The following is a 13,046-nucleotide window of genomic DNA, read 5'->3' on the forward strand; positions in this document are numbered from 1 at the left end:
GAATAAATGAGTAATGACTTTTTGAAATGTTCTAATATAGATTTTAAAATGAAATTCATTTACTAGTGTTTTTAGAAAAATGGTTAAGATATTTCCTTATTTTGAACGTGTGTGCAAGCAGAATCAAACCAAAAAGTGCTGTCCAGAGCTCCAGGAAGTCCTCAGCCACCATGGTCAGTGAGTAGTTTCAACAGGTGCTCCAAATTCAGGCATGTCCTGTTTAATGTAGGATATGTGTTGTATCAGTATTTTTGTTACATATTTGCAAGAAAATAATGGTGCAGCTTCATAGTGGGCATTTTTATTAAAGCTTTAAGTGTAACCATTCCAGACTTTGTAATAAAACATACCTTTTATGGTAGAATTTCCTTCTAAGTAACGTCTTTTATTCTTGCCTTTTGTTTCTTCTACTTTCCTTCTTAAAATGATGTAAAAATTGCACAGGAAGTCTATATTGAAGAGTGTGTGTTTGGACCTATCTAATGATACCCAATTATTTTCATGTAACTTGCTCTTGTGTTTTGTTTTTTTCTTCTTCTGCTCAGAATAAGGAATTTGTTTGCCGAGGACATGACTATGAAAGGCTGGAGGCCTTCCAGCAGCGAATGTTGAATGAGTTCCCACATGCCATTGCTATGCAACATGCTAATCAGCCAGATGAGACCATTTTTCAGGCAGAAGCACAGTGTATCCACATAATCACAAACCTATACACTGCAGTTACCTATTTTATGCTTTTTAAAAATGTAGGTAGCCAATTCCAATCACAATGTGCCTCCACTGAAATAAATGGTAGGTGAGAATTCCCATGCAGTTTGTCCCAGTCACTATTATGTTTGGAAGTTTTTTTTTTATAATTGTTGGGTTTATTTAAAAATTTCTTTACACATTATTAAAATTCTTACTTTAGCCAAAAATACTTGTAGAACTATCACCACTGTGATAATGGTATATCAGTTCAAGTTAGAGTAATTCACATTCTTGTAGTACAACATGTCACCATTTCATGGCTTATTGTGTGTAAGAATATATTTAATTAAACCCTTTACTCCATGTACTATTCTGTAACTCTATTTCAAAAATAAATAGGAAGTTTCAACAAAACGGCACAAAGACATTCCAAATCATCAAAAAATATCCTATGTTGCTTTCCCAAGCCATTAATAGTCACGATACACACTTTTTAAGGAGTTTTTCTTCTGTCATGCCTCAAGAGTCAGTATGCTTTGCTAATTTGAATGACGTGGGGATAGCCTTGACTCTTTATATACAGATTTGCAGATTTATGCTGTGACACCAATTCCAGAAAACCAGGAAGTCCTGCAGAGAGATGGTATTCCCAACAACATCAAGAGCTTTTATAAAGTAAATCACATCTGGAGATTCCGATATGACAGGCCATTTCACAAAGGGACCAAGGACAAGGAAAATGAATTCAAGGTAAGGTACCAGGCGCTCTCCCAAGCTACTGGACCTTTGGATTTTTTTGTAACATCAACGATAGTTGTGTTATTCAACTCTGTGTGGTATAACAAATTCTCTAGAGGAGATAGTAGCTCAGGTTTGACTATTTCACTTCTCATTTTAATTAAAATAATGTGAAAAACATATAGTAGATTGGAAGGTCTTGTTGTATGTGGAAATAACATAGAACAATTATCCATTGGTTTTTCCATCAGTGGTATATAGAAGGCAGAACCGGAAACAGCAGAGTAGCCTCCAGAGAAATTTATAAGGCAAATGGGAAAACACTGTTAAGTAGATAGTCTGGGTTATGAAAGGATTGCGAAAAGTTTTCTTTCTTTAAAACAAGGGAGAGACAATTTTGATGAACTGCAACATAATGTTCTGTTCCTATTAAGACAAAAAACTACCTATGAACTTAGAGATTATCTCAGGGAAGAACAGTAGTTCCTCCTGTAATATGTAAATGACTTCTATTCCTCCTAATAAAAATATGACACTGAAAATTCACCTCACATTCTTCTGGTGTAATTTTATTTCTGACCCAACAGAAACACATTCTGGTGCAGAACATAGTCTAGTAGTCAGACACAGAGAGAGAATTATCCTGTAATAATTTTGTTACAAAGTTAAAGAACTGTGAGGATAATAAATCAGCTAAATTAAGTCATTGTTGTCCTCTAATAAAAGCTTAGGGCTTAATTTTAATTGTACAGCTTATATTTTGTGTAAGCAGTATCCTATATGTTGATTTCTCATTTTACAAACCTCTTGCATAAAGTGTTTAACAGTATTACATTCGAGTACCCCATCAGCTGTGCATTGCAGAATCTCAGGTAGGACTTCATAGAGGAGAGCTGGTCACTTTGTGATCTGTAAGTTGTCCTGCCCATGAACTCTTCCTCTTCTCAGATGTTACCTCAGAGAGAAAATACTAAAATGCTAATTTAGTTGTGAGTGACCTTTGGACATTAGAGGGCCACATATAACATAGAATATTACCATGTTTAAGAGCAAAGAATAAGCAGAAATTACTGCTTAGTAGTAAAAAGTAAGGAGAAAAGTGAATGTCATAGGCTTCTGGAATAGACATTTCAGTAGAAAATTGCAGGTTAATACTTTTGTTTAATGTATACTATTATTTAAATGAAGGTATTCATAATGAAAAGTGGGAATGATTAAGAAAAACATAGAGGAAAATTATGGAAATAAACTGATTTTGTATATTGTAGAGTCTATGGGTGGAGAGAACCACACTGATCTTGGTGCAGAGTTTACCCGGAATATCTCGTTGGTTTGAAGTGGAAAAACGTGAAGTAGTGAGTATAAGATTGTTGCCAATACATATTATGGATTGGTTTACTTCCTTAATCATGCTATTTGATGAACTACTTTAAGACTTGTTACCCATATCTCATTTCTTTGAGCAGAATTTCTAGCTGGCTATGGCAAAATTATTTACAAAGTATTTTGTGTTGGCTAGTTTCTCTTATCTTGAATATTATTAAGAAGCACACTTAGGAGTCATTTAAACAGCTGAGGAAAAATGTTGAGAACAGTAATGGGCAAAGGCAACTCCTAATGTCAAAAAACTTACTTAAAACTCAGCCCGATGTAACATCTAATACTAGAATATCTATAGCTTAACACATCTTTCCATATTCTTAAAAAGTAAACATTTTCCAAGTTCCTGTACCATAATAAATGCCATGTGCCTGCCTAGAACTCTGTTGAAGTCCCCAGTTCTCAGCATGGGAAGGGAAGCACGCCTACGCAGAACCTGTAGGAATAGGGTCTTATGTAGCAATCTGTTACCAACACATTGTAATTCCTTCTTCTTTCTTGTTATTACATTTCTTAGAAAATCCCCAAATACATTTCAGATGTGTTTGAAGGAGTGCTCCTCCTATAACAATCTCTAAATAATTGGTCACTGGTTGAGTAGAGGAGTATAACAGCTGTAACTATTTTCCTTCCTGTCAAAGCCAGTCTTAAAATAGTCCCATAAAATATAGGGATGCAACTGTACAACTGTTTTTCTCTACAGATATTGTTTTTTTCTTTTAAAATAGGAACTAAATGAGATTTGTTCACCATCCTGGTAATCTCCTGTAGAAAATAAAAAAATGAAATTTAATTTTAATAAGCAAAATCATGTGACATGGGAAATTTTGTTAGCTGACTTCTACTAAGCCCTTCCTAGGTTAATATGACCCCCCCAACATAAAGATCCTCATCTTACTATCATGTTACCATTATAGTCACTATTTCTGAAAGTTAACCATAATAATTTTTCTTGGGCATGTATTAAATCATTAATTAGATTTGTGCTTGTATAATTTGATAAATTATAGCAACTGCAGGCCTGTACTCTGCTGGTTGCAGTTGAATGCTACCTGTGAGAAAAGCACATTGCACTCAAGGACTGCCTTTGACTATAACTTGATTGTCGTGTTAGATCAAAGCTTACATTCAAACATCTCACCCATAATGTCTTGTTGACTTCACAGCTCACCCATACTTAAGTTCTGCTCTGTGCCCTTAACCGTGGTGAAGCTCTCCCTGACCTCAAGTCTGATTTAGGTGAAGTTACTGAGGATAGTTTAGCCCTGAATTCCAAGAGTTCCACCACAGGCTGAAGTGTTTTGCTGAGTAATTTCTCAAGGTCAGATAATGAATCTGCAGGAGAGGGACAGTTTTTTATTTTGATCCTTGATTACATTATAAAATTAATTCTTTTTATGCCCAGAGAGTGTAGCCTACCTGAGAAGAAATTTTTCTGTCCTGTTACTCTAGAACAGAGAATAAGATTGTTTCCTTTCAAGAAATCAAAAATTACCTTTAATATATTTCATCTTTCAACTGAAGATTGTGTTTGCCATGTTCCTCATCCCCTTTCAGGTGGAAATGAGTCCCCTTGAGAATGCTATTGAAGTCCTAGAAAATAAGAACCAGCAGCTGAGAACATTGATTAGTCAATGTCAAACTCGACAGATGCAAAACATTAACCCTCTCACAATGTGTCTAAATGGGGTCATTGATGCAGCAGTTAATGGTGGAGTTGCTAGATACCAAGAGGTAAGCAATTAATTTTATGTTTATTAAAAAAAAAATCTATCATAAGACAGTTTCTTACTTTTTTTTTCCTCTGTACAGATATAACTCCTCTGTATAAGTTCAGGCCAGAAACTATTATATCAATAATAATTTTAGTTATTTATTATTGTTCTCTAAGTTTTTAAGCTATTTTCAGAGAAATCTAGTAATAATACATCTAATTAAGAAATGTCTAGCCCTGGATTTTTTCCCAGAAGTTGTTCCTCGTTATTATAATCACTGACCCACCTTAGGAGAACCTTAAATATTTGGGATGCTGTATTCCTGCAAAGTTCTGTGCAGTTTTGAAACCTCAGTTAAAAGAAAGAAAAGATTTTGCAGCCCAGCTGGATCACAGAATCCCAGAATCCCAAGGGTTGGAAAAGACCTCAAAAAATCATCTAGCCCAACCCCCCTGCAAGAGCAGGGTAACCTAGATCTTCCTTTTTCCCCTAAAAGTCTTAGAAAATACTTGAGTCTGCTGGTTGTTCGTTTTCCATTGAAAATGAAAAGTTCAATAATATTCTGAACACTTCTCTCAAAGGCTGCAAGATTTGGTGTGCACTCAACAGTGTCAAATTGGATAAAGCTGCATCTAGATTAAACTAAATTAAACAAGAAATTGAGTCCACTATAGCGTTAGAATCTGTCATGAAAACTGCAATCTTATGAAAATTGTGAGACTAAAGCAGAGCAATACTACATTTGATGTAAAGCTGCCTTTAAACAACAACACAACTGTTTAGCATAGTAAAGCACCATAAAGGGAGTCCCTTGAGAAATACAATCATGTCAGAACTGTCTGGTTTGAATTAGCAGTGCCAGAGCTAGCTCAGTGTCTTCGCCTAGCTTTCTGTTCTTCATGAGCATATCAAAGGTTCTGGTTTGCTGCTTTGTTAGCATTGTTCTTAGCTGCAATTCTTGATTTCCTAAACAGTCTTCATGTTTCAATTCCCTTCTGTTCCCTCCCTCTTGCTGTATATCTAAAATAAGGCTTTTCAACACTTGTGTTGTAAAAATATAATTGTGAGATTTGTTTGGGTATTTTTTTCTGTTTCACCTCCATTCTCTTCGCATGTCCTTTTTTCTCAGTGTTTATGTATCTTCCTGCTGTTTTGCTATGTCTTCCACCTTCTTTTCCTCTTGTCTGTAAAGGCTTTTCTCTGCCTGTTTCACTTGCTTTTGCCTTCTGCCCTATATAAAGCTCAAAACTCAGTCAGTCTTGAGGTAAGCATGACCATGTCTTTACAGGTATCTTCCTTCCCTTCAAGCAACTTCCAAACTTTTAGAAGTGATAATAGCCAGCAAATAATGTCCTTTGGCCTGCTGCTGCCTTCTTGATTCTTCCTAATGGGATAAAAAGTGGCTATCTCTAATTTTCAGCACTTTGGCTAATATTACAGGTGCTAAAGCTACACTTTTCGCTGGTTTCAACACAGGAACAGGTTCCAGAAAATCTACAAAAGTAATACTTATTATGAAGCACCTTCATTCATGTGTGCTAATAAGTGACTGTAGACTGAAACACTGATTTTCATTTTTCTATATGCTGCTAGGAAAGCATAGTGTGTTTTGTGCCCTCTAACACCTCTCAAACTGTGCTTTGTACTCTCACATTTCTTTTAGCTCCTTTACATGTGCTAGAAGAGTAGAAGCATTTTTATAATGAATTATTGGAAACCACTGGTCCCAAGGATGTTCTTGGATTTAGTCAAATTCTGATTTATTTTTTTTTCTTTCTAAAGAACTGGTGATTTTGTTTGAAGTTAGATCTTTGACTCTTAATACAGTTCTGTATAAGTCTCAGCCCAAAACCACTGGGACACCACCTGCTTGATGCTGAAAGAATATTAAGCTTGTAGCTGAGGGGAAAAAAAAACCCATCAGCTGGCAGAAGTTTGGGATTTGGGATTTTAGCAAGTATCAGAGGGCTCCTTTTAACAACTTAAACATGAATTCTTATAATCTATTCATCTGTACTGAAAGAGGCAAGTGAAATAAATCTTCATTACAGTATCAGTATTCATTTTCTAGATAGGCCTCAGCACTTCCTTGTTATGGGTTGTCACAGCATGAAATTTTGGAACTGAATCAGAAAAGGGGTACACTTATTTCTAGCTTCACTGCTCCCGTATTCGCAAATAATTCTGCACAGCAAGATTCTAGCAGCTAAAGTTGGATGGAGAACCTTGTGAAAAGCATATGAGGGAAATGTAAAGGCAGGTGAAAAAAGGAAAACACAGCACAGAACAACCACTATTATCCTCTTAACTCTATGGATAGGGAACCATGAGTGTGTATAGGTGTGCCTACAGACACTTCTTGTGACACATGCATTTTTGAGAAGGTCTAGAAATCTCTCAAATGAGCAGCTGTGCATTTTCTCCACAAAGTATTGAGAACTGTTGTAAACTCAATATAATCCCCTTGGAGGATAGGATGTTTGCCATGTAAAGAAAGATGTGATTGTGAACATACAGGGGAGTGCTATATTCAGGCAATTGCTGGTGGGTAAAATGACTTTGGGGTACCTAGCTGGTATAATTCAAGCACTGGAGGTGGGTTGGAAAGTCATATAAGCTCACAAACACACTTGGATGTTGGTCATATGCTCTGAGTGAAATGTGTGGCTTTTTGACATCAATGACAAGAACTGTGAGTTCTTGAAAACTTCTTTTTTTTTCCTGAAGATATAATCTAGAAACTTGTTTAAAACCCCTAAGTGATGTGGTTTTACTCATATTAAGTTACTTTGTGGTTTTATTCTGCTTAGGCATTCTTCGTCAAAGAATACATCTTGAACCATCCAGAGGATGGAGAGAAGATCACACGCTTGAGAGAACTAATGCTTGAGCAGGTAAAGTGGGGAAAAGACTGAGTAAGTGGCCTACTCAGCTGTTCTAGCTGAAAGTGTCCCAAAATAAAATACAACGTTTCAGAGGTTAATGATTGCCCAGAGGTATCCAGTGTCTTCTGGATTAGATTCCAAGTAGACAGTAACTTCCTGTACAAGCAGGTTTCTAGGTCATGTTAATATTTTTTCCCTAGTTCTTTTCATCATCTTAATCACTTCATTCTAAATTAAAGGTTGAACAAGGGGCAAATTTTTGTCTTGTGATGTTCATTTGCACAACATATCTTACCACTACTACAGAATAAACATTATGTCACTGAAACATTTGATGGCTTCAGCAGATATTTGTATGATGCATTTTACCAATACTACAGAACAAATACTTTAACTTCAAGGTTTAGCATAAGAGCAAACTAACATGAAAAATGTTATTACACCAAGTGATTAAACAGCTGAGTGTTCTATCTATTACATGTTTTTGTATTATTTCTTCATATATTTATAAGAAAATGACCTACCAGCCTCAAATATGAGGTGTGTCCATTTGGAAATGCACAAAAAAAATTTCTTTGATCAAGTGCTCTTAGTATTTCAGCTTTCATTTTGGCTTTTTTTAACTGACATTTACCTATCTTTGTTCTATGCGACATGTTGAAATTTCAAACTTTATTGCTAGCTTGGAATAAAGAGGTCAGAGTATTGGAATTTGGCAAAATGGAGATCGCATTTTTCGTTAGTGTTGTGTTAATGTTTGGTCAGATCAACTGAAGCACAGATCCTCAGACGGTATAAATCAGAATAGGTTCACTGAGCTCTCTTTAATTTCATTTAGATAATATATAGTAATTTACATTGCAGTTTTGTTTTTTCAAACTGTAGTTAATCTCAGTAACCCTTACAATTTAAAACTGGAGTGAATAACTTGCTATGATAAAACACGATAGCAGTTAAACCCTGTCTGGCACATACAGATGGTTTAGCAGAAAACGCGAGCATTCAGAAGGGCTGTGTGCGCAGACGGATGGATGTGCTGCAGGCCTGACCTTGGGTCAGTGATGTTGTACAGCCTTGTGCTAGCTCGCAGCCTGCCTGAAAATGTCAGCCAGTAGCTCTCATCCAAAGATATTACAGTATAGTGTAGCTATTTTGTTTTTCAATTTGAGTAACTGATGTGTCATGTAACCAAGTGACTATTTTAAATGCCTGTGACCAAATTCAAGCAAGGTTAGTTTTAGCAATGTTATTCTGAAACCTGTCATGCTTGTGTCAAGAATATACATAAAGCCACCACTTTCAGGGGTCTCTGGGGAGTTGGAATAGGATAGGGAACCATGGACTTCATTGAAAATACATTAGGAGGTCTCTGGTGGGTGTGGCCATTGCTATTGTTTCCTACTTTTTATAACTGTTCTTGTAGAAAATGGCTTTTATTTAGGATTTAGACCTGCCCCTTTGTAAAATTGCCATGTAGCCAGCTTTTCACTAAGTTATCAATAATGGATCTTATATTAGAGTTCAATTTGCAGAGGCCAGATCTTTGGGAAAGTTTGAATAGTAAAATGGGAAGAGGCATAAATCCTCTTGTGTATTGATTGGTTGGTCTTAGGCCTTGTTTGATTACAGGTCTGCCAGGGATTTAGATAGATACTTTTAATACAACATGCATTTTGTTGGGGTTTTTTTGATCAGTATCTTAATTGATGAGCAAAGCTTAAAGAAAATGTATCTAAAATATTGTTCCTCTCTTTCCTTCTTTCTTTTTTGCAGGCCCAGATTCTAGAATTTGGCTTGGCAGTGCACGAGAAGGTGGTGCCACAGGACATGAGGCCATTGCACAAAAAGCTGGTGGATCAGTTTTTTGTGATGAAGTCAAGTTTGGGAATACAGGTAGGTAAGCAGGTGCACTGATAAACCAGGAGACAGTTTTGCTGCAGTAAGGGGTGTTTATTTTTCCTGAGCAACAAATAGTGACATCTTTTGGTTGTTTCTCCACATTACATCTAGCATTCTTATAGTACAATAAAGGGGAAAGATAACAAACTTTCCCTACAGTTCCAAGACCAGTAGTCCCATTCTACTAATGGGAATATATCATCAGCAAAAAGTTAAAATAGTTTTCTTAGTAATGATGAAGCTGATCCAAATGCAGCTATGACTAGTCAAATGATTATATATGTCTTAATGGTATTATGTTCATGTTAATCTTTTTACAAATTGCCAGGAATTTTCTGCCTGTGTACAAGCTAGCCCAGTTCATTTCCCAAATGGAAGTCCTCGCGTATGCCGAAATTCCATACCTGTTTCTATGAGCCCTGATGGTGCCAGGGTAATACCACGACGCAGGTAAGTTAAAGTCCTAGAAACTGACAGATTTTGTTACTCATGGAAGATGACCCATAAAAGTCTTCTATTGTGTGCATGTTTCCTTGCATGGTCTGCATGTGATATCTTCAGTCATGAATAGCTGATATATATACTCTCTCCTCCTCTCCTTCCCCACCCCCAATAAATCCAAATTAAACTGTAGAGATTAAAAATATGTGCTGTTTTCACATTAAAAATATGATTGGCAACTACAGTTAACCATTTTGTATTTCATTACTCTTATAATAGTCCCTTGAGTTACCCAGCTGTCAATAGGTATTCGTCCTCATCACTCTCATCCCAAGCTTCTGCTGAAGTCAGCAATATCACTGGGCAGTCGGAAAGCTCTGATGAAGTATTTAACATGCAGGTACACGTTTTTGTTATACTTCAAGCTGAACAGAATTTTCCTTGCAAGGTTATTTACTAAATTAATGCTTGTTATTTTGTTCAGAAATCTCAAAGTTAATGCTGATACTTCTTTATAAAAAAGTCTTTCAACAGGCTGTTAACATCCTTAATTTACAAAGAACATTTTTTATGTAATTGTTTCTTCAACTTGGAGCATGGATTTTTTTTATGAAAGTAAAAAGCAGCAATGCACTATTCTGCAAAGTCATCTGACCTTCCATAGACTTTTCTGTCTAGTTGACACAGTTGTGATGTAAAGATTTTAATATATTAGTTACACTTCCATTTATTTGATATTTTACTACATCTTTGTAAGTTACATTAATGCTCTTTATACTGGTTTGCTATTTTGAAATACTGACAAACTAGTCTAACAAATTACAAGTTCTTTGTTCTAGTGAAAAATATAATTTTCTGTTTTCCAAATCAATAAATGTAATGTGATATAACAGCAGCATCTCTTCTATATGCAGCCTAGTCCGTCTACCTCAAGTCTGAGTTCTGCTCATTCTGCTTCTCCTAATGTGACCAGTTCAGCTCCATCCAGTGCCAGAGGTCAGTACTTACCTCCTGTGGTAAACCATGTTAAATGATTCTTGATACATTACACAGCTGAATATCAGCATGCTGTCACTGGTGAGATGTCAAAATTCAGCCAGTTGTTTGAGGAATATGAATTATTGAGGACAAAGTATTCCTTTGTCATAAACATAGACTTGAAATGTTTGAGGTTCACTGAATGAATTTAATCACTTGACATATTTCTATTCTAGCCTCTCCTCTTTTGTCTGACAAACATAAGCATTCCCGAGAAAACTCTTGCCTGTCTCCCAGAGAAAGGCCCTGCAGTGCCATCTACCCTATTCCTCTGGAAACTTCACAGGTAGGAAGCTTGTGGGGAGTCCTCACAGATTCAATGCCTGCTTCACTGCTGTTAATTTCCAAGCTGTTTTGTTGTTGTTGTTTTTATAAGAAAATACTCTAAAATATTTTACAAGAAGGAGATGTGATCAAGTACCATGTATTCTATTCACATTTCTGCTTGCTATGTCTAGGTTTAGATATAGTTGTTTATATTTGCTCTACAGTGAGAGAGACCCAAAGACTTGGTGATGACACAGCCTGCTTGTGTGAAATTGCAGTGTTTGTTCAGTCTAAGGAAGAAGAAAGAAAAACTTATCACAGCAGTTGTCCCTGTTGACCTCCCGTTTATTTCTTCTGAAATAGCTAATCTTAGCCACTCGGAGATAATAACCCACCACATGTGGCAATTCCTATTTTTCAGTGTAGTTTCAGAAAAAGAAGATAAGAGTTTTTGTTACTCCAGAGAGAAGAATGAGTTGAGTTCTTACCTTAAATGAAATTCATATCTTTTGACTTACCTGAAAGGCAAAATGAGCGTGGTGAGCTGGTCAACTTTGAATTTTTTTTCATCTTTTCTTCTTAATGGACCTACTTGCCTAAAGTGCTTTCCTTTAACACAGTTGCTGTTTAATCCCAGCCATCACACAATGCGCCTCTTGCTGAAGCTGAGAAAGACAAGAACATAAGCACAGTGTGAAAGACCCCCCTCTCAACACTTGCATTTCCACCATAAGTTTTACCTCTGATAAAAAGAAAATAACAGCTTGGCAGTCCAGCATCTTTTCTTTTAGAAATAATTTGTTGGTTTCTCTTTAGTTGTATTCTTGTCCCTTGCTTCTTTGGTTATTGAATTAGCTCTTGATTTAATTTTTTCCTCTTTTCTGTTTAAGTCCTCATGCAGTTACATGAGGGTTTAAGAAGTAATACCGAAGCTTAGCCAGACTTAAGGGCATTTCTTGGGAACTACTTGCTGATGTATCTGCTGGGCACTTTCTCAGTTTCCAACATACAGGAAAGAGCAGATGTTCTTTAAAGCGGTTTTACAGTTTGGTGCAAAGAAAAAAATTATCCCGTTTTTGCTCCCAGACTGCAAACTCTTGCTTTGCCAAATGGAATGTGACTTCTGTCCCACACTGTACCCGTGATTCCATAAGGGAGGCTGAGGAGCTCGTAGGCCCAGTCTCTGCTCTCTCTGAGACTCGCCCAGCAGGAAAATCTCCCAATCTGTCTCTACCCTCAGTGTCCCAAGACAGGGTAAGTAGAAAAACTGACTTGCTTGTGCAGTGAAGTATGTCTCAAAGGTCTGACAGTTTCTTTCCTCCCTCATAACCATAAATGAGGATGTATCTTTCTGGGGAAGGTGCAGTTTCTTTCTCTGGTGCTCTGTCTCTATCCTGAGCAGTAAAAATGGGCTGATGAGAAACAAGATTCTGATTCTCTGCCTTCTCATTAAGAAGGGGAAAAGAAATCCTCAGGATGATAGTAAGGAGGTACCTGCAACTCTCATTAGAATCTAAATGCCAAAACTATTCCTTATCATTTCTATTTTTATCCTAATGCCAGGTTATTTCAACAGTCCTTGTTGGAGCTTCACATTAAGTTAATGAGGAAGGGACCACCCATTTATGAACATATTTGTTACAGCTTAATGAATGCAATATTCACAATAGTTTTTCAACTGGGAAAGATGAGATACAGAGGCAAATTCCTGCACTTCAAGTCCAAGTCAAGTCTTTTCAGGCCATAGCTACTTCATTTAAGGAAGTTTGATGGACTTATGAAAACAAGACCACAGCAGTACTGCATCTGCTTCCCTCACTGAAATTGATGCTCAAGGTTATCTGTGTTCAACTGTTTTCAGTTAACGTCCATTTGTGCTTGCTTTTTGATCTCTGGCTGAGTGACTATATAGTGTGTAACTCCTCCCATACTCTGAAGAGGAATGCCTGCTATCATTGACTGGTCAACAAGCGTCCTCAGTTTTTTTCACTAT

General features: G+C 36.6%; 1 protein-coding gene across 2 annotated transcripts in view; it reads left to right on the forward strand.

Annotated features, from left to right (window-relative positions):
• Positions 1 to 13,046, forward strand: part of DOCK4 (dedicator of cytokinesis 4) — a 249,616-nt gene that overhangs the window by 225,862 nt on the left and 10,708 nt on the right. The window contains exons 34-44 of one of the 2 annotated variants that reach the window (XM_061373098.1): positions 546 to 687; positions 1,274 to 1,440; positions 2,697 to 2,783; positions 4,366 to 4,542; positions 7,334 to 7,417; positions 9,182 to 9,301; positions 9,636 to 9,757; positions 10,028 to 10,148; positions 10,663 to 10,744; positions 10,963 to 11,072; positions 12,140 to 12,307. In XM_061373098.1, coding sequence (XP_061229082.1) covers positions 546 to 687; positions 1,274 to 1,440; positions 2,697 to 2,783; positions 4,366 to 4,542; positions 7,334 to 7,417; positions 9,182 to 9,301; positions 9,636 to 9,757; positions 10,028 to 10,148; positions 10,663 to 10,744; positions 10,963 to 11,072; positions 12,140 to 12,307 — 1,380 coding nt within the window. The remainder of the gene's footprint in view (positions 1 to 545; positions 688 to 1,273; positions 1,441 to 2,696; positions 2,784 to 4,365; positions 4,543 to 7,333; positions 7,418 to 9,181; positions 9,302 to 9,635; positions 9,758 to 10,027; positions 10,149 to 10,662; positions 10,745 to 10,962; positions 11,073 to 12,139; positions 12,308 to 13,046) is intronic. The other variant, XM_061373099.1, reaches the window with a different exon arrangement.

The sequence above is a fragment of the Neopsephotus bourkii genome, unplaced genomic scaffold, assembly GCF_033783945.1.
Source record: "Neopsephotus bourkii isolate Nb327-2 ecotype Australia unplaced genomic scaffold, CSIRO-AGI_Nbou_v1 NB_1624, whole genome shotgun sequence".
NCBI lineage: Eukaryota > Metazoa > Chordata > Aves > Psittaciformes > Psittacidae > Neopsephotus > Neopsephotus bourkii.